Raw genomic sequence first — 19,606 nt, 5'->3', positions numbered from 1 at the left:
GGAAGGTTTGACTTGTTTACGGGAAAAATGCCTTCTGAAATGTTCTAAATTCATTACAAGTCAAAATACAACTCTGTGGTACCCCAGTGGTTATAAATATTACAACAGTGCACAAACCTTTTACACCCTCTGAAAGCTGTAAAATTCATGTTTAGCTGCTACATAACATTTATGCTTTTATGAGAAGCTCACAAACAAGTGCATGAATACAAAATAATGAACACTGTTCCCATCTATGTGGATTATAAAATTCACAGATTTTTTCCATGACTCATCAGGACTAAAATGTTGAATTTTTATGAACTATATAAACATATTATGACAGCTTGTTTTGTCCTTGACCAAAACACACACACACACACACTGTATTATTCTGTTTAATTTGTGGGGAGAACGAGTTACTGTTTTTTTTTTTTTTTAATTGAAGCTTAAAAATACATGATATTCCACAACTTGCTCCAAGAAATTATTAACTTCCTATGTTCCAAGATGCATAAAAAAAGTAGGGTAAAAATAAATAATAACCTTTACACACAACATGTTGTACATCTATGTATTAGAGTTTGTATGCAGGGCTTCCAGCATCAAAGGTTCAGGTGCAAATGTTGTTATCATTCCATCTATGCACTGCTGAGCAGGCCGTTTCAAGCTGCACCATTAGCCTGATTGTTGTAGAAAGCAGCAGTGATATTGGAAATCACTGGATGTTATGTTTTGGTCTCAGTGTGAGCCTAAGTGTAGGTGCTGGGTATCAGATTGGTAAAATTCTGATCAGAGCTGTGGGTTACTGTGGAGAGGGAACGTCTGTGTGACACCAGAACTTCCTGTTTAGTCTTCTGGAAGTGTTGCTGGCCTAATTTAACTAAACTGATGGGAGGTGCCCATTTGAAAAACTCCACTGACATATCCGCTCCCACCCACCTCCATTTCCTCAGACATGCAAGCTAAGTTTCTGCGTAGGTGCTCGTCCAAAAATAGCACAAGGGAAAGTTACATCTTGTGAATTGGTAAGCAGGTCTTTAAATGGCTGGCAAAATCAAATGTTAAACACATCTCCTGTGATGGCTAGGGTTAAGAGTGTGTTTTTGAGGGGGTGGCTAGAGAGGCAGCTTCTTGATAAGTAAGGCAACTGCTTCCCTGCCAACTTCCCTCAAACTCCCGCTCTCTGGCATCTCTCTGACGATACATAATTGCAGTTTATTACCTGTCTCTTATTAAAATGAATTAGCATTTTAATGAGACTCTGCCAGATGGTGCCTTGGTATGCTACTGGAGGATGCTGGAAGGCTGCTACTTCTGCTGCTGCTGTGGAATGATTGTAGCAAAAATTAAAAAAAATAAATAAATAAATAAAAATGCATTGAAGTCTGGTCCCTTTCTTACATCGCAGACGTGTGATGACTACTTCACTGTTTAATCTATACATACTGTATGCATGTGTTACATTTGATAAAATGTCATCTGTGTGTGTGTTCACCCATATGTGTGTGTGTGTGTCTACTTATACATGCCACATAATGAGGACCAGAATGTATTTTTAACCAACAGAGTGGGGACATTTTTGGAAAGTGAGCACATTTTGGCTGGTCCTTATAATTACAAAGGCAAATTCTGTTCAGGGTTAAGGTTAGAATTAGGTTTAGGATAAGGTCAGGGTTAGGGTTTGGGTCAGGCATGTGCTGGTTATGGTTAAGTTTAAGGAAAGGCTGAAGAAGACTGTAAAAAATGAATGAAAGTCAGTGTCCTCACAAAGACAGTAGTACAGAATTGTGTGTGTGTGTGTGTGAATGTGTGCATTGTGTGAGATCAAGTGATGAAGTGTGTATGTGTGTGAGTGTGTGTGGTGTGTATGGTCTTCTATGGTAAACACACAGTGAGATCAATTGCTCGCAGGCTGCCCAAGGCAGACGGTAGTGGCTCGGGAGGATCTATTCTATGGATCAGAGCTGCAAATGAGGAATATAATTAGATAGCTTTATCTCCCTGGCTCAGACTGCCTTGTTGAAAGTGTGTGTGTGTGTGTGTGTGTGGTTCGTCAGCAGTGTATTTATGTGTGTATTTGCATGTGTATTCACTACTCGCGTCATGTGATCGGCAAACGAACAAGTTGGTGGGTGGAGGTGGGTGGCACCGCTACACTACCGTTAGTGTCGGGGAAGCAGTCAGAATGGTGCATGACATGTTTTATTCATCCTGGAGAGAAAGTGTCAACTCTGAAGTGGGCATCACAATTTGATTACATGATATCAGACTGAGTGTCAAAGGCTTGGCCTGCATTCCCCTCCAAAATTGAATACACAGTGGGGCATCAACTTTTAACAAAAATTTGACATTTCCATTCTACCTCACAGCGGCTCATTTGATTTCATTCTTGTGTTGACACCCTGAACACAACCCCTATGAGAGGGATGCAGAGCACTGGAAACACAAAAGAAAATGCTCTGTTAGGGTCAGTTGTGGCCAAATTTCACTGGAGGAACTCCTTTTTTGAGGAGGTGTTAGGTATATATGTGGATATTCTATATATAACAGTTTACTCTAGATTTAAAAGTACTGACTATGTGACATGTATGTGTGTAATGTGTGTATGTGTACTGATAATTCATACTGTTCTGTGCATTTTGCTTCAAATACCATACCATAAACTTGCATAGCATTCAGTGTCCTAAGTCAGTGAAGACTGCACAAGCCAGAATCATGTATACTATAATCCCATCTACCTCTAACAACGAAAACTATTGCTGGAGTCACAATTTTCTAAATGTAATCTCTCTCCTAGAGCTATTTTGTGGACCCGTGTAATGTTTCATTTTCTGCAGAAATTAACAGTTTTTTTTTTTTTTTTTTTTTTTTACAATAGTCATCAGTTCTGAATCCCAATCTGAACCAGTGCTCTTTCCCTATTTTCTCTTAATACATCTTTACAACAGGAACCAAATTGCATTTTCTCCTCCCTGTTTTCCTGCATGCTGTGTGATCCATAATGTCTTTCCTTCAAACACCACAGTGTGCGATACAGTACATTTACACTAATAAGTTGCAGCAGATGGCACATGTCAGGAACAGTTATCATTTTATTCCCTATCCACATTTAGCACTCTACCTTTATTTGCATTTTTTTTTAAAGGTGATAATAGCCCTTAATCCATGGACTGGTGTTTTCCCTGTGGTTAGGTAAATATGTACAAACATAAGCTCCCTTCTAAAGCCAGAGTCCATCAACATGAAAAGTGTGGAACTGCCCCAGAGACAATGAACACGAGAGTGTTTTTATGTCCAGATGAGCTTTATGACAGAGTGCTCTTTGTTCAGGGTGCTCACATTGTTGCTGACACTGAAGACTCTGCTGCTTCTTGTGAAATACATATGATAATTTATTTTTTAATAGAAATGACAAGTGTCAAGTGTTTATCAAACTGCAGAATTCCACGTTGATGCCTATGTCCTTTTGGAGAACAAATATCTCAATAAAAATATATAATAAAAAAACACATTTTCTACAGTTTGGGATGGACTGTGTGATAGACGTTATTATAATTCTATTTCAGCAGTGGTTCAGTGAGCTCTATACTATAGAATAAGGTGCTTTTTTGAATGTGATGTGTCATTCACATTATACATTTTCATCAGGTAGTATGAGGTAGTATCATCAATACTACCACAGTTGGTGTGTAAACTTCTTGGGTTTGAATCTGTCTTCCATTCCCCGTGGTCTGCAGTGTTTTAGGAACCATTTTGGGCTTTTACATGTACGGCCCTGTTGTCATGAATCAACATGCAGATGGTGCAAGCTCATGGCACAAGATCACTTGGGTGTGACCGACAAATTTTTGGTAATTTGGTGACAAGGGGCACTGGTGGAGTGGAGGCGCACCTGTGGTGCAGTTGTGAAGGGGGGCAGACTGGGAGGAATAAATTATGTGAAAGAGGCTGGTGTCAACCATGGCCAATCAAATCAGCTCCTCTCACTCTCGTTACAAGCAGAACAGTGGCCGGTCCAGAGCTGCCTCATCTAAGAGGAAACTGATGTTTTTATGTGGGAGGTCACAAGGGGGATGAATACATCCCAACTGAATTAATATACACAATATACACATTATTATCCAAGGTCAATAGTCAATCATTCAAGTTTTGCTTGTATGTTTGTTGAACGTTTTTTTCGTTTTTTTTCTTTTTAGCTTTTTTACTACTACTACCAGCAACAACAACAACAATAATAATAATAATGTCACTTATGATAAATTCCTTTTCTTGTTGCCACCACTATCAGATTTAATCACAACAATTACAGCTATGATTCTGCTCCACCATATCAAGTTCTAATTTGCTGGGAAGAAGGAGGTGATGCATGCAGTTGTTGTGCCGGCGGCAACCTGGTGTTTTTGGATAGGGATGAAAAGTGAAGATTGGTGTGCACAGGTGGTTCTGAGGGAGTTCAGTCATGTAGAGTGAAGAGAGAGGAGCAGAGCTGTGTGAACTCCTGCATCCAGTGTGTCCCCCGGATGTCACCATTCATAATCCAATACTCCTGATGATTTGCATTGGATAAACTTGAAAGCTGTGCAGAATACCAAGTTATGACTAATCTTTTTGGGGCATAGGAGTTTGTCTGCTTATTTTTAGGAGTTTGATGTCAGTTAACCAAGATTTAATCAAAGAACCCCGACTGGATGAGGCACGTGTCAATGTAAGGCACGTTTAAAATGTGCACTTCATCCTTCAAATTAGAGGATACGGATCGAATGTACATATCAGACCTGCTGCCTTCAGATAGCTATAGGGATTTCATCTACTGAGAAGGAAGGCTCTCATACATTTTATGAGCAGGGATGGATGACAGACATTCATAAGAATCTTCTCCCAAACTAGCCAAGTGCAGACTCTGCCTCACTTGCATTATCACCTTATTTACATTGAAACAGCTGTCTTTATGCATGTAAACATGTCTACTGGTTGAATAGTAGGTTTAGCATACATAAAGGGGGCTGGTAGGATTCTGAAGACATCTGTGTGTGCGCCTTTGCCAATTAAAGCTGCAAAAACAACACAGAAGTCCTGCACTGAGACATGTTCTTAGGGGGCAGAGGCACAAGCATATTTGTTGTACTGTGTCACCCAATTTGAATTGACACTCTCTACTGTGCTCCCCATCCATTTAGGTGCAAGTGACGTCATCATGAACCACACAATGACTGCTAATACTCAGTATAAAAACAATGCACTGGATGTGCGCAGCGTGGAAAGAGGGCTCATTATATCAATCACATCATGGACACAAGAACACAGATTTTAATGGATGAAAAACTACTAAAGGTGTTTGCTTTCCGTTCGAATTGACATACAACTCCTTTGAAGATTTTCTTCTGAAATGACTCTCTGGTGAGTTCCAGTACATTTTCAGCCCTAGGTAGACTATAAACTCTGCATTCTATCTACAAGTATATTTTTTTACTAGCCTGTGTTGTGTTAATGTGACCCCTTGTGTGTGGTAAGTGCACTATTTTCTTTTTTTTTTTTTTTTTTTTTTGACCTTTTGAAGATCCAAGTTGGCAAATTGAATTCTGTTTATGTTTGAAACTGAGTGTTAGTGTTCTGGGGTTTCTCTTCATTTCCAGGTCTACATTCCAGCTCATTGAATTGACATCCACAGGCGGATTTCTTGACCATTAGCTTATAATATCCCTGGACATGCAGAAGGCACCTTGGAGCTGTTGACCTCAGAAGTGTTGTGCCCCATAACAATCTCAGTTTCATATTAGCCTGAATGAACAAGATTGAACTGCTGCACTGTAACTCCTGCAGAAAAACCTGCCCTGCAACTCGTTGTTTTTGTATGGATTGGCTTTAAGATCTTGTTTTAATGGTAAAGTCTAGTGTCTGAATTTTTTTTATGTTAATTTATATTTTTTATTTTTACATGTGACAGGTAAACAATATGAGAAAGGTAAATTCCAAAGTTGTTATTTTGCAGCAACACAGTCTTCCAGAGCATATAATGTTACTATACCTAAACTGAGATTGTCAGATAAACTGCACCATATCTTAAATGCTGCTAACTCTGTCATTAGTTTGTGCTATTCTTACTCAGATGGTGTCATTGCCAGTCTGAGGAAAACTGAAGTGCTAATTTGTCAGGCATATAAAAGCTATGCCTAGAATGAAGAAAGACTGAAAAAAAAAAAAAAAAAAAAAAAAAAAACATTTAACAACCCACTGCTCTGTGGGATATTGGGGGATCATTCGGCCCTCTTTCTTCCTTAATGTGGTAATGGGCTTTCTCTCCCTAGGCTACACAACAAAGTACACATCTGATTAAACATACTAGCCGGTCCACACATGCAAACACACACCTCAGGGCAGATGTGCAGAATCACCCCTGTATACACACATCTATATATCTATATCTATATCTATCTATACGTGTACATACATTAGTCTGGATTCCACAAGCTGATGGGCCTTAAGTGCATGTACAGTAAGATTTCTCATGCATGTCAGAGGAATTCAATCAATTCCAACTTACTCAGGTGGAAAAACCTCTGCATGCATGTACAGTATACAGAATAAATAATGACATGCATGGATGTGTGTATGCCCCTTCAATATACATGCTGCCATGAAGCTATTTCATACATGCACGTGGAATAATTACACTCAAGCATGGCTTCAAACAAATGCCGATATGCTTTCCATTGTGAAAATGTTCAACTAGAGTAAGCAATATGTATCCATTAGTGACTTAAACACAAACTGCCTCCCCTGCTAGCTGTTTGATTATAATTAAATTACATTCTTCCCAGGGGAAAGCAGGGATCCTCCTGTCTGTGTGGTATGCCACAGTGGGAGCTAGTGACACACACCAATGAAGGGGAGAGAGAGAGAGAGAGAGACAGAGAAAGAAAGCAAGAGGGAGAGAGAGAGAGAGAGAGAGAGAGAGAGAGAGAGAGAGAGAGAGAGAGAGAGAGAGAGAGAGAGAGAGAGAGAGAGAGAGAGAGAGAGAGAGAGAGAGAGAGAGAGAGAGAGGAAGTGTCATATTCTGAGCACATGCATTTTTATTGATGGTGCAAAAGAATCAGGGAATAACTGCAGGGAAAACAAATATCAAAAAACATTCAAACATGCAGCAGACACCCTCACATCATGAATAGTCTAAACATGCACTGCATTTCTATCTGCTCATTGCCTCAGATGTGATCAAGGTAGTCCTCCAGAAAAGCGCGGTCATCCGTTATGCTATTCATTCACTGTCAGAATCAATTGACTTCTGCTGACTGTCAAAGATGTTGTGCTGATGAGAGGTGAGGAGTGCTCACATTCATCCCCAGTTGAGACACTGGCGTAGGACAGTCAATGAACCAACCACAGGGGAGAGCTCCCCATGTGCCACCACTTCTGCTGCACCATTTGTACTTTCACAGGCTTGACAATCTGATTTGCCTCAAGGACTGGGTAGGAAAAAAATAAAAAATGACTCAGGACTCCTCATGTGGTTTGGAGAAAAGAGATGAATTTCAATTATTCAGAGGGGTAAAAAGGAAGGCAGCTTTTGAATGTCAAATACAAATTTGGGCCGGGAGGCGCAAGACACAGAAGAAAAAGAAGAAGAGGGGAAGAATATAAACAAATAAAAGAGACTTGAAGACATCCAAAGAATTTGGATAATGCTTGAATGAAGTCTACTGAGACCAGTAAACATGCCATATCGGCTTTGTTGTATGTTTTCCAATGTGCTGAGTTGAGTTCTGTTGTGTTATAATCTTTATTAAAACAATCCATCTTCTTTCTCTTATGGCATTGTTTTTGGAAACAACAAAATCTTCATATGAGCAAAAAAAAAAAAAAAAAAAAAAAAAGAAAAAAAAAGAGATGCATCAAATTAAACTGGCAAATTGGATATGATGTATCTTGTTTACTTTTTCAAGCTGCAGAAAGGATGCCAGTGTGATTTGCTACCAATAGAATGGGAGACAACTGAATTAGTCATACTTTTGCTTTACACCTGTTCAGCCTTGATTTCCAATGAATTACTGATTGAGAAGGAGGAAGCTCACAGCAGTGCATCGAAGCTCATAGTTCTGATTTTATGCTGGAGGGGGTACTAGTATACCATTCTGTGTGATATGACCAGCTACTGTCTGCTACGTTTTGAACAGAATATATAACACATACTGTTTGCTACTCTATGTGTCTTCATCACCAAATCAGCACCAGCATTGCTTACAGGCAAACTGTGTTGTTCGTCGTCGAAATGCACTCTGAAACACTGCCAGCAATAAGCCAACAACATCTTGGCAGCATCTTAAAACCCTCTCTCATTTTCTTGTTCTGGCCCAGGTTGCTTTCAGATGGACATGAAGAGAAAAGACTCTCTAAGAGTCATGTAAATCCCACAACCAAGAGCCTCTGCCACAGTGAAGCACGCTCCCTGAATATCAAGCACTGATAATGAAGTCATTTGTTTGAGAGTTGCCAGGTCTCCCACCAAGGCTGGTATTCATTAGTCAGTCACTGCCTCAGAAATGGCGACTCCTGCAGAATATAATCAGCATTTAAGTACATTTCCTCTGTTTATGAAATGCACAGCCACATCTTAAACTGAGAGCAGAGTTGGTCCCTATAACCGGCTATATTTATTGATGTATATATCTAAAGACTCCACAAGGATGACACTTGATGAAACAGTTCTGTTTTATCACATTAGCTTTGTCAGGAAAATTTATTTGTGTGGATATGCTACTTGTCACATCCTTGGGCTGTGCGTGATGGCTGGTATTTCATTCCTATACATGTCTAAGCAAATTAACCTTGGTTCCAAAAAACTAATTTAGTGAAGAAAAGACATAAATAAAAGGGCTTCTTTTGCAAGTTACATAGATTGAATGTGGATTTTTATTATTTATAATTTTTTTTTTTGTATTTTTCATTCCCTTTGTAAACCACAGAGAAAGCAGAATATCAGTGCACAGTGACAAATTGCCTTCTTCTTGGCGGCAGTGACCCCAGACCTCAAGATTCACACTAGTGTGTGCATGGAGTTGATGACTGTGTGTGTGTGTGTGTGTGTGTGTGTGTGTGTGTGTGTGTGTGTGTGTGTGTGTGTGTGTGCATCTGTACCTGTTAGTGCAGAGAAATATCAATAATGCCTCAGCCTACCATTGACAGTGAGTGAAACCTCCTTCTCCCCTGCGCCGACTCGTGGGACCACAGCACGGCACACATATTTCCCAGCATCCTCCTGTCTCACTGCTTTCAACGTCAGAATGTTCTCATTGCTGAGAACCTGCAGCAAAAAAAGTAAAGTCAAAGATCACGGAATGAGCAATGACAGCAAAGGCACCTTCACATTTGAGACAGCAACAAGGCAGCTCCACGGAGGGAAAAAAAAGCAAGGCAGCACATGGACCGTTTAATGCCTTAAAGGGCACCTCTCCTCAATTATTAAAATCCAATTTAGGGGCTGAGCTCTGTGGAGTAAAAGGGTTGGTTTTGGCCTTTGACGTTGACAAAGGGAAAGGTAGAATGAGTCTGCCTCTTGGATCAAACCAACACATCTCAAGCCAAGTGTCAGAGAGCAGAGTGGTCATGAGGCTAGGACTCGCCTCAAAATCTTGGGATTAATGGCCACATCAAAACCTGGTTTTGGCCATGAAGTCAAGCACCTACCCTACATTCTTCATATTAGAGAGCAGCAGAGAAGCACAGAAAACAGCATGCCATTGAATAGCAGATATTGCATATAGTTGGCACCATTTTACCCATTCCACCCTTCACTAAATACCCTCCAGCAGTGGTTCTCAACTGGTTTGGTGTCAAGGACCCCTAAATTGATGTACTTCTGGCTTGGACCCATATTTGATACGATGCAGTCTGAGAGATCCCATCTCATGAGATTTAATTATTCCATAATGGTCTAAATGGTCAAATTAACAGTGAGGAGTGCTAAACCTAAACAGAATAGTCATTCTTATACGTGCTCTCATTTGTTTAATTTCTATTCTATGAAATACGTATGAAATTACAATATTTTGCAGTTTTCTGAGGACCTCCAAGGACTGGGGATCCCCGGACCCCAGGCTGAGAACAGCTGTCCTACAGCACAGTCCAGATCGTAGACCTCACTGGAAAAATACAGCTTTGAATTTACTGTGAAGTACAGGATACAGCAGGCAGCATATAAAACATAGGTTTGTAGCGATGAATATTTCAAAGCTCACCACTCCAGATCCCCTCTTCATCCAGACTATAGTGAGGGATGGGTTTCCTGTCCAGGCACAGTTGAACACAGCATCAGATCCCAGGTCTACCTGTAAGGACTGAGGCTCTGCAGCCATGCGAGGACCAACTGTTGAAATAAACAATCAACTGGTCATGACAAATCCATAATAAATCATCAGCTGCGGTAGCACCAACACTTGGAGCATGGTATTAAAAATTTAAGACACAGCAAAAATCCATAATGATGCGTCACTATGTCACTGGCACTACTGAAGCAGCAATATGAAAAGGCATAAAGTGTTGCCTAAGAAAGCACTCACAGTAGACGTCGACATTGCGGCTGATGTTTGTGCTGCCAAGGGGGTTGGTGACTTCACAGGAAACAGGCTCTGTAAAGAAGGAGTGGTCCACAATAACCTCATATGTGTCCCCAGAGACCTCCTTGATTATACTTCCTCCTTTGGCCCACCTGAGGAGAACAGGCGAAGAGAGAGGAAAAAGAGAGATAGACAGACAGAAAAAAATGAGGGAAAAGGGAAAAGGCATTAAGGCAGGTTTTCACCCCTCCTTGTGTCAATAGCATTCTTTTGTGTGAATAAATCATCATTCCAGGGCAGGTTTCTATGCTGGCTTCAGCATATTTTTGTGGCAGCCCTCCATGCTGTGACAAGCTCCCTGGCGACTCAGAGCAGACAGCACGCTCCTCATTACGCCAAGCAGAGAGCGCAGCGCAGAGTGCCAGCTAAGAAAAACAAATCACAAAATGACAAATGGGTAGCCCCCCCGCCCACCCCACCTTTGAAGACGCTGGTTGACACATACTGTATTGCACACAACAGCTGACATTAATAAATTGACATGGGATCACATAAAGAACATCTGTTTGTGTTTGTGAATGATGGTGTCTGTGATGGGGATACAGACACTCTCTGTGTGTTTAGGTAACGCTTTTGTGATGTCACATGCAGCGCCGTCTCGCTCTGCGTGGTGTGGATGGCTCTCCACTGGTGCGAGAGACAAGGACCATTTATAAAACCGAACCAAAGGCATGTCCTGAGTCTCTTTGGAAAATTTACACGGTGTTTTGGGACCTTCAATGCATCATGAATCTAAACGCTGCCACCTTCCACAATAGAGATGTGGCTGCAGGCTGATGCGGTGAATGAAAACAATGGCAACAGAACCAGAGCCTGTCTCCATTTTCTATTCCTGCCAGCCCTGCGAGCCGTTTTCATGGGACAGGGAACTCATTTGTTTTCCATGACTAAGTTGGCCCCATGCTTGACTGAAATGCTATCATTTAAATGAGAACAGATTACCTCATTCAATCAGTAAGTGAAGTGAAGCAGAATTCTAATTGGGCTTCATAGGATTTTTCGCATGTTTTTTTCCCCCACCAGACTTTTCCAAAGTTGTGCTCTTACTGTGTGGCGAGAATGCAATAGAGAGCTCAGCGACACCTGTATTTCCAAGCAGGGGTGCCATATATGGGGGAAAAGTTAGGACAATTCCAAGGGCACTTGCCTGACAGGGCCCCCAAAAATAGGTAAAAACTAATATGAAATTATTAAACCATCATCGAGTAAATATATATATATATATATATATATATATATATTATTTTTATTTTTTTTTTTTCATAGGGCCCAAAATTCCTGGCAGCGCCCCTGTTTCCAAATAATGTTGAAATTAAGGCAGATGGGTGTGTGTGACCCATTTGCCCTCTAATATATCTGATCCAATACTACTGTAGTACAGTATACCAGTATAGTGCATTTGTGCATGTGTGTCAATCAGATGCATATGCCGTTGAGCTGTCTAGTGAGAAACTGCTGTATATACAGTACAGGCCAAAAGTTTGGACACACCTTCTCATTCAATGCGTTTTTCTTTATTTTCATTCTTTATTTCCTTGACTATTTACATTGTAGATTCTCACTGAAGGAATCAAAACTATGAATGAACACACGTGGAGTTATATACTTAGCCACCCTTTGCTCTGATTACTTCTTTGCACACTCTTGGCATTCTCTCGATAAGCTTCAAGAGGTAGTCACCTGAAATGGTTTTCACTTCACAGGTGTGCCTTATCAGGGTTAATTAGTGGAATTTCTTGCTTTATCAATGGGGTTGGGACCATCAGTTGGGACCTTCAGTTAGAATCTACAATGTAAATAGCCATGAAAATAAAGAAAACGCATTGAATGAGAAGGTGTGTCCAAACTTTTGGCCTGTACTGTATGTAGCTTACATGAATGCATCCTAAGTCTTTGTATGCTATATCTAGAATGTAAAATTGTGATAACCATGAAGGTAATGATGATTTTTGATGTTTATTTAATGACTTAAGAAGTATCTTCCTGAATATGAATGAGAATTGCCACAGATGTCTCTACTGCTATTCCTAATGATGACAATGATGGTGATGATGTTGATGATAATGAGAACAACAACAGTAACGAGGTTGACAATGATAATGATGATAATGACAATGACGTTGACAATGATGATGATGATGATGATGATGATGATGATGATGATGGCAATAATGACAACTATGCTGATGCAGATCAAGATGATCATGGTGACAATCATGCTTATGATGGCTGATGCAATGACAGTAATGACGATGTTGACTATAACGACAACTCTCTGCATTCCACTGTCTCTATACAGAGCGGTTTCCACATATGTTTTGCTACTTGATAACTTTGGTAGTCATAATGAAGTAAGCACAGATGTTTGGGCAGCAGGTTGCTCCCAAATGGAGGCTGAGGCTGCCAGGATTGGGAGGCCTAGACTGCGTTAGAAGGAGCAGAGACAGAATGCCATTGTCTGCAGGGAGTATGGGAGCACTGCTAGTGTGCTGGGCTCTGTCCAAGGCTCATGTCTAAACATAGCTGGCCCACGGTAACACAAACACCTGCATTCCCATTGGGAGGTGAGAGGGGCCAGTGCATGCTTACTCAATAGCTGACTCACTTTACACTGCTTTATCCTATTCAGGGATTTAGCTCAGGCAAAGGGGTGTGAGAATCAGGTGCGCTGGAGTGTTTGAATGCAAGTGTTTGTCTATTTGTGTGTACAATATGAGTGTGTTTGCGAATCTGTGAGTGTGTGTACACTAACACAGTCATTATACAGAAGAACAGGTCTGCCATTAATGAAAGCAGAGAGTGATTGAGATATGTAAAAGACAGGGAATTTGCTATGTGTTGGAAACAACTAACGGAATTAAAAAAAAAAAGACAATTCAATGAAATTATATAGGTGTCTGTGCCATCAGCATAGTAAATCAAACCCAGCAATTATTGTTAGCATGGTTAAGCATGTTACAGTACATTTCCATTCTTCCTTTTTATGCATATTCATGATGATAACGATTAAAATATCAGTGGAATATAAAACCAAAAATACAGTCTTGTAATAACATGCTGGCGCTTTGACATCAAATTATGATATGTTGTCACAAAAAGAAACAAATGAAAATACAGAGAAATGCTTTGACACAGTGCGACAACAGGCCTTATGCTGACAAGAGAGAGAGGATGATGTTATATGTGTTTTCTACAGGCACATTGTGACTAACACTAATGTTTTGCCATGTCATTGACGAACAGAGACGAGGCTGTCATTTCAGTGCCTGTTTGTTCAAAGAAAAGGCAAGTGTTCAAGAGTTGTGTGTCACAGCATTACAACTGTGGCATTAAACATGAAGAGGATACTAGTCAAAACTAAATTTACCACCAACTACTGGCGGTACAGAATAACATTTTTTTGTAAATGTGCCAGAATTTGTTCTCCATTATTTTGAAGTGTTGTACCTGGGGTGGTTGTTTGAAATATTTCTGTAACTTTACTGCTAATGCACAGTGCTCCCTCTCATACTGGACATATCTGCAATCGCAGTCGGATGCATAGGGACGCATAAAGAGAGATGCTGAGGAATAGCTGTCGTGTCCAAAAACGGAATACTAAAGAGTGGCACGGCTGCAAAATTCATTAATTAGCTACCTCTGAGGTATGTAAAGAAGGGAGGTGTTTGATATTGTGGAGTCAGACAAACAAAAAGCCAACAAACAATCCAGCAACGTCAACAACATTGGAAATATTTAAGTGTGCAGAGGTTTGGGATGTTGTTTGCTGCAGTGCCATGTAAAAGAGCTGGTTTTGTTGTTGCCTGGTGCATGGTTGAATGTGCAGACAAGGGACTTAATTTGCCTTGTTTGTTATTTTCCCCTTTCTCTCCCTATCTCTCTGGTGTGCTCTTGTTTGGATCCAAGAAAAGCCTTTGTGTCTTCATCACGGGGGTGTTTGTGTGATTGCGATGTATGCCAGTTATCCCTCTTACCATTATCAACAGGTAATGAAGTTATTTTGAAGTCCTCCTCTTTCCTTCTCAGTGTGTCAGTTCTCACTGAAACACATGCCCATTACCTCTACCGCACTTTCAACAGCACATTCGCTTTTATGCACTTTCTTCTGCTCTTCAACCCATTGCCTCCAGCCATGCACTCTGATTCTCAATTTGTTCTCCCCTTGAGTTTTAAGGGCGTTGGCTCAGGTACCTTTATGTAGAAACTTATACGTATCTCATTTCCGTTTGCATCTTTTAAAGGAATACTCCAACATTTTGGGCAAAATACCCTTTTCGAACTGACTTAGACTGAGACACGATGTTCGATGCCATTTTCACCTCTGTACATCCAGTGGTTCGGTTACTATGGGTAGCATTTTATGTTAGCTTAGCACAAAGACTTGAAGTCTATGGGAGGGGTTAGTCTAGCCCCATCAAAGTGGAAAAATTAGCTGTACAGCAACTTCGAAGCTGTCTTATTTACACAATGAAGAAGGTACAAATTAACTTCTCCTAAAACAACTGTAATTTTTTTTTTAACAACAAGACATGTATTTCAAATACACATGATACATCGTGTAAATTAGACAGCTTCAGAGTTGCTGTAAGGTTTATTTTTTCAATGTGACGGAGCTAGGCTACCGACTCCCATGGACTTCATTTCTTTATGCTAACACAACATGCTACCCATAGGAACTGAACCACTGGACCTACAGAGGTGAAAATGGCATTGAACATCAGAAAAAGAGTATTTTTTCCCAAAACGTAGGAGTGTTCCTTTAAGTTATATTTATTGGGGGTGTTAGTGTGGTAGAAAGCCCCATGTCTTTGACTGGTGCCCCTACTATCTTGGGTCTATGTTTCAACTGTCCATCCAACTGGAGGATGGCAGAGCAGTGCAATGTACACCGGGGATAGATGGCACTCTGGAGGTTGGCAAAGAGGCCATCCATCCACAAGGTGCTCTGTCCGTGCACCTTATCTGATCTGGGGCAGACAGAGTGTATTAGTGCTGAATAACGGCCCCACACAGCGCGACCAACTCCCTGCTATACTTTGCGATATTTCTCTCCAGAGAGGGAGTTTGATAGGGGTGGGGGAGGGTGTATCCCTAGTCAAAGCCTCACAGGCAGCCACAATGGGGCTCCTGCTTACCAGGCCCTGAGCTCCAATGATGCATAGGAGCTCTAAGCCAAGTAAGTGCTTGAATAAATCTCAGATAAATCAAAATTGGAGAATATGAAACTAGAGAACTGGTTAAGAAGAATATAGTCCTGTGGTATTACAAGTCCCTACTCCAGTACTCTGTTTTATGATGATGAGGATTTGGAAATAATTTAATCCTACAGCGGATTGAGTCAATAATGAAAGGCCCGCAGAGAGATAGAGACAGGGGGAGAGAGAGAGGGAGAGGAAAGGGAGAGAAATAAAGAAAATGTAGAGGTGGAAAGTGTCTGTTTTTAGCCACTTTTAGCCTCCGCCGCCCACTTCATTCCACTCCATAGTTTGTCAAACCCAAAGGAAAAGTCATCTCAAGTGCCATTGCTTCTTAGCTCTTGATACCCAGGGGAGATGTCTGATTCTAGCATTGATCCAGTCTCATAACAATAGAGGCGAAATCCCATTGCGAGTACAATAGAAGACCTGCCTTTGGTGTGCACCTACACAATCAAATACAAACCTTGTTTTCCACAATATCGCTGCTCCCCCTTTCTTTTTCAAAAGGGCAGAATCCATCAGAAAAAAAGCAACATCTCTGTTTTGCCACCTGTGAGTGTGTTGTATATCCATTTCATTTCCCAGTACCATTACAAGATTCAGAGCTGGCCAATTCCCCTTGCTATCGATTTCACTCCACTTATTCTTCGCTCGTTTTTTTAAAACCTCCCACACAGAAAACCATCTCTTGACAAATCACTTCAGCATTGCACTACCACAAGGCCACGCACAAATTTATGAGAATAATTAATGCTCATTTGGTTGTTTATCACAATGCCCTCAGCGAGTAAAGGGAAAAGTTAAACATCTGAAATCTGTACTTATAATTCTAACAAGTGAAAGAAAGCTGTGATGTACCATGTGGACACACAATCTTCACTCATGTTTTGACCGACATGAGGGTGAATAGATAATGATAACACTTCCATTTTTTTGGTGTACTACTTTGGTAAATTCAAACTCATGCACTTGCAAATATGCAACACACACTAAAAATACAACCTGCTGGTGGGGTGGGGGGAGGTGGTGGTGGAGGGGAGAGAAGGGTTGGGTGAGACAGGCACCTCCTGTTATACAGCCTGATTTCAGTACAACTGTAACCTTGACAACCTCATCAGATATCACGCACGCAGCATTTCCAGCTTTCCTCCTACACCATAATGGACATCTAATGTTCAACGGAGACAATATGACAACAAAGCAAACAGCACGACAACAAGTCATTGTACTTCTTTACTGTAGCCCACTGGAAAATGACAAGGTATCCCAAATGATTTTTTGTGAAATGTAGTTTCATCATTATTAATATTTTTTCAGGCTCTCAGTGACAGTGCTTCATTGTTTTGCTTTCTTTCTTTTCTTTTTAAAGTGTGGGCAGATCTAATGGTGTCATGGCATCATAAAAGGTGTCTACCAATGATTAATGCTATCAATAATGAAGTGCCACATTTGACTTAATGTGAAAATGTATTATCCACAAGCAACATATCCATCACAGAGGACCTTTGTATATCATTTGAAGTTAATTCCAATTTTTTATTGTTTTTTTTTTTTCTTATATATTACAGGGCATTTCATAAGACATTATGCTAGAAAACCCACACAAGCATTTGTTATAACATCTCTCCTACAGAAAGTCACAAACAACATAACTCTCCAGAGACAGAGTGGGAGAGAGAAGAAGAGAGAGAGACAGAGTAGGAGAAAGAAGGAGAGACAAGGAGGGAGAAAGAAGCCGAGAGAGAGACAGGGTGGGAGAAAGAACGAGAGAGAGACAGGGTCGGAGAAAGAAGGAGACGGTGGGAGAAAGAACGAGAGAGAGAGACAGGGTGGGAGAAAGAAGGAGAGAGAGAGACAAGGTGGGAAAAAGAAGGAGAGAGAGAGACAGGGTGGGAGAAAGAAGGAGAGAGAGAAAGAGAGAGAGTAGGGAAATGGATAGAGGAGTGGCTTGGATGGGTGGATGGATATGGTCATTTTAGCATATTCCAGAGAGAAATATTCCTGAAACAGGTCAATTTCTGCTCATGATCTAACCTGTAGAGTGTGACCGGAGGGTTGGCCTTCGCAGAGCAGTGGAATTTCACGAGGTTGCCCTCCAGAATAGGCTGAGGCTCCACTGACAGATTGACAAGAGGAAGATCTGAAACACATAAATACACACAGACAACCAGTTACAGTGCAGGCAGCCTCCTCAAACACCCTGTAGTGCACTGTAAACCTGGGACAAACACTCCAGTTGTTGACATTCTCTTACACCGAAAAAGGCTCTGAGAGAGGAGAGAAAACATATTAGAAATTTTGCAGGAGGGACAAAAATAAGCCTTACAAGTTTAGAAAACATATGACCTCAAAAGAAAACACACACACAAATACACAAAATAAAGTACCACTTTTTCTCAAGGGACCAACATTTGCAATTTCTGTGTGTGACCCAAAACTTGTACTGGTTCGGCATTGTTTCCAGACATATTGTGTACAAGTAAACCTTCTTCATTTAAAATCAGCTTACCTTACAAAACACTGGCAGCACATGCAAATGTTTTAAGATATCACAGTGGCCTTTTCTTCAGAATATAATGCAGTTACTCATGAATAATTTGAGGACCTATTTTAATATACCTGTCATTCACCTGTAGGTCCAGACCCAGCTGTTAAACAACAATTATATGCATGTACAGCAATATATTTAGCAGGTGTGGGGGAGAGGATCCAACCTCACTTTTCCCCTCTGAAGATCATTAGTAACATTCAAAAGCAAGAAAGTGGAAAATCAAAGGAAAACTTGACTTGATAATGAGTTCCTCAATAACTAGCAATTTGCAAGCAGAGAACACTCTACAGTGCAATCCATTACAATTAACATAACCCACACTGATAACTACGATTAAAACAATTCTTGAAAAAACAAGCTCACAGATTATGCAAATGTAATGAACAACTTAATGTAGCCTAATTGACAAAGGTGGGATGGTTTTTGAAAAAAAAAAAAAAAAGCATTTTAATTCCCATATCAACCTTTTCCTGTGCGAAACAAACAGTTCTGCCTTCTGTATATTTTACCCCACAGACTCAGAGAATGAATTTCAAGTAGGTGAAGCAATTTGTCAGGTCTGCTAGCTTTGAAAGGGATGCTGGATATATTTAGGTGAGGGCTTCAAATGCAGCAAGGCAAAATCAAAAGCCGACGTACATCCAATAGTACTTGGAAATAGTTTTGTTTGTTTGAGTGTATCTCCCAATGTGTATGGAGCACCAGATGGGTGGAGCTATATCCCATCAGGACAATTCACACAGGCTGTGGTGTGTTATCAGTTAAGGAAAACAAATAATGTGATTGTCCGAACGATCTGGGACACATTTTGTTCTCCCACTGAATGTTGCTACCGACACCCATCTGGTACATAAGCAGTCTAAAACAAACCTAAATGACAAAATGTTATGTGGTAAAAAGAGAACGCAGCCACTGAAGTCTGCTACTGTGTTATGCAATAGCAGTTTTTTTTACCCATTTGAGTACAAATGAAGAAAAAAAAGAAAAAGAAAAAAAAAAAGAAATGCTGGAAATTCCCATTGCTGTGTCTGTTTTAGCTTTCTTACCTTTCATTGTGCACACTGGCATTTTTTATATATTAAACAGACATGGCAACAACTGAACAATTTCATGGCAAAGCAACATATTCATTTCATGACAGCAACTCTATTCTTACAAATCCATGTGCTATGAAAGCAAATGTACAGAGTTTATTAAAGTTTCAAACTAACCGAAGACCTTTTTCTTTGAAACTGGGGACAAGAATCAACTTTTTCAAGGGTAGA

At 40.5% G+C, this 19,606-nt stretch overlaps 1 protein-coding gene across 10 annotated transcripts in view; it reads right to left on the bottom strand.

Annotated features, from left to right (window-relative positions):
- Positions 1–19,606, bottom strand: part of kirrel3b (kirre like nephrin family adhesion molecule 3b) — a 189,806-nt gene that overhangs the window by 16,105 nt on the left and 154,095 nt on the right. For all 10 annotated transcript variants that reach the window (XM_030067616.1, XM_030067618.1, XM_030067620.1 and 7 more), the window contains exons 6-9: positions 17,825–17,930; positions 10,536–10,684; positions 10,215–10,342; positions 9,154–9,280 (exon numbers count right to left, since the gene is read on the bottom strand). In XM_030067616.1, the coding sequence (XP_029923476.1) occupies positions 9,154–9,280; positions 10,215–10,342; positions 10,536–10,684; positions 17,825–17,930 (510 nt within the window). The remainder of the gene's footprint in view (positions 1–9,153; positions 9,281–10,214; positions 10,343–10,535; positions 10,685–17,824; positions 17,931–19,606) is intronic.

This window comes from Myripristis murdjan, chromosome 13, assembly GCF_902150065.1.
Source record: "Myripristis murdjan chromosome 13, fMyrMur1.1, whole genome shotgun sequence".
NCBI lineage: Eukaryota > Metazoa > Chordata > Actinopteri > Holocentriformes > Holocentridae > Myripristis > Myripristis murdjan.
This window is presented reverse-complemented; position numbering and strand designations above follow the sequence as displayed.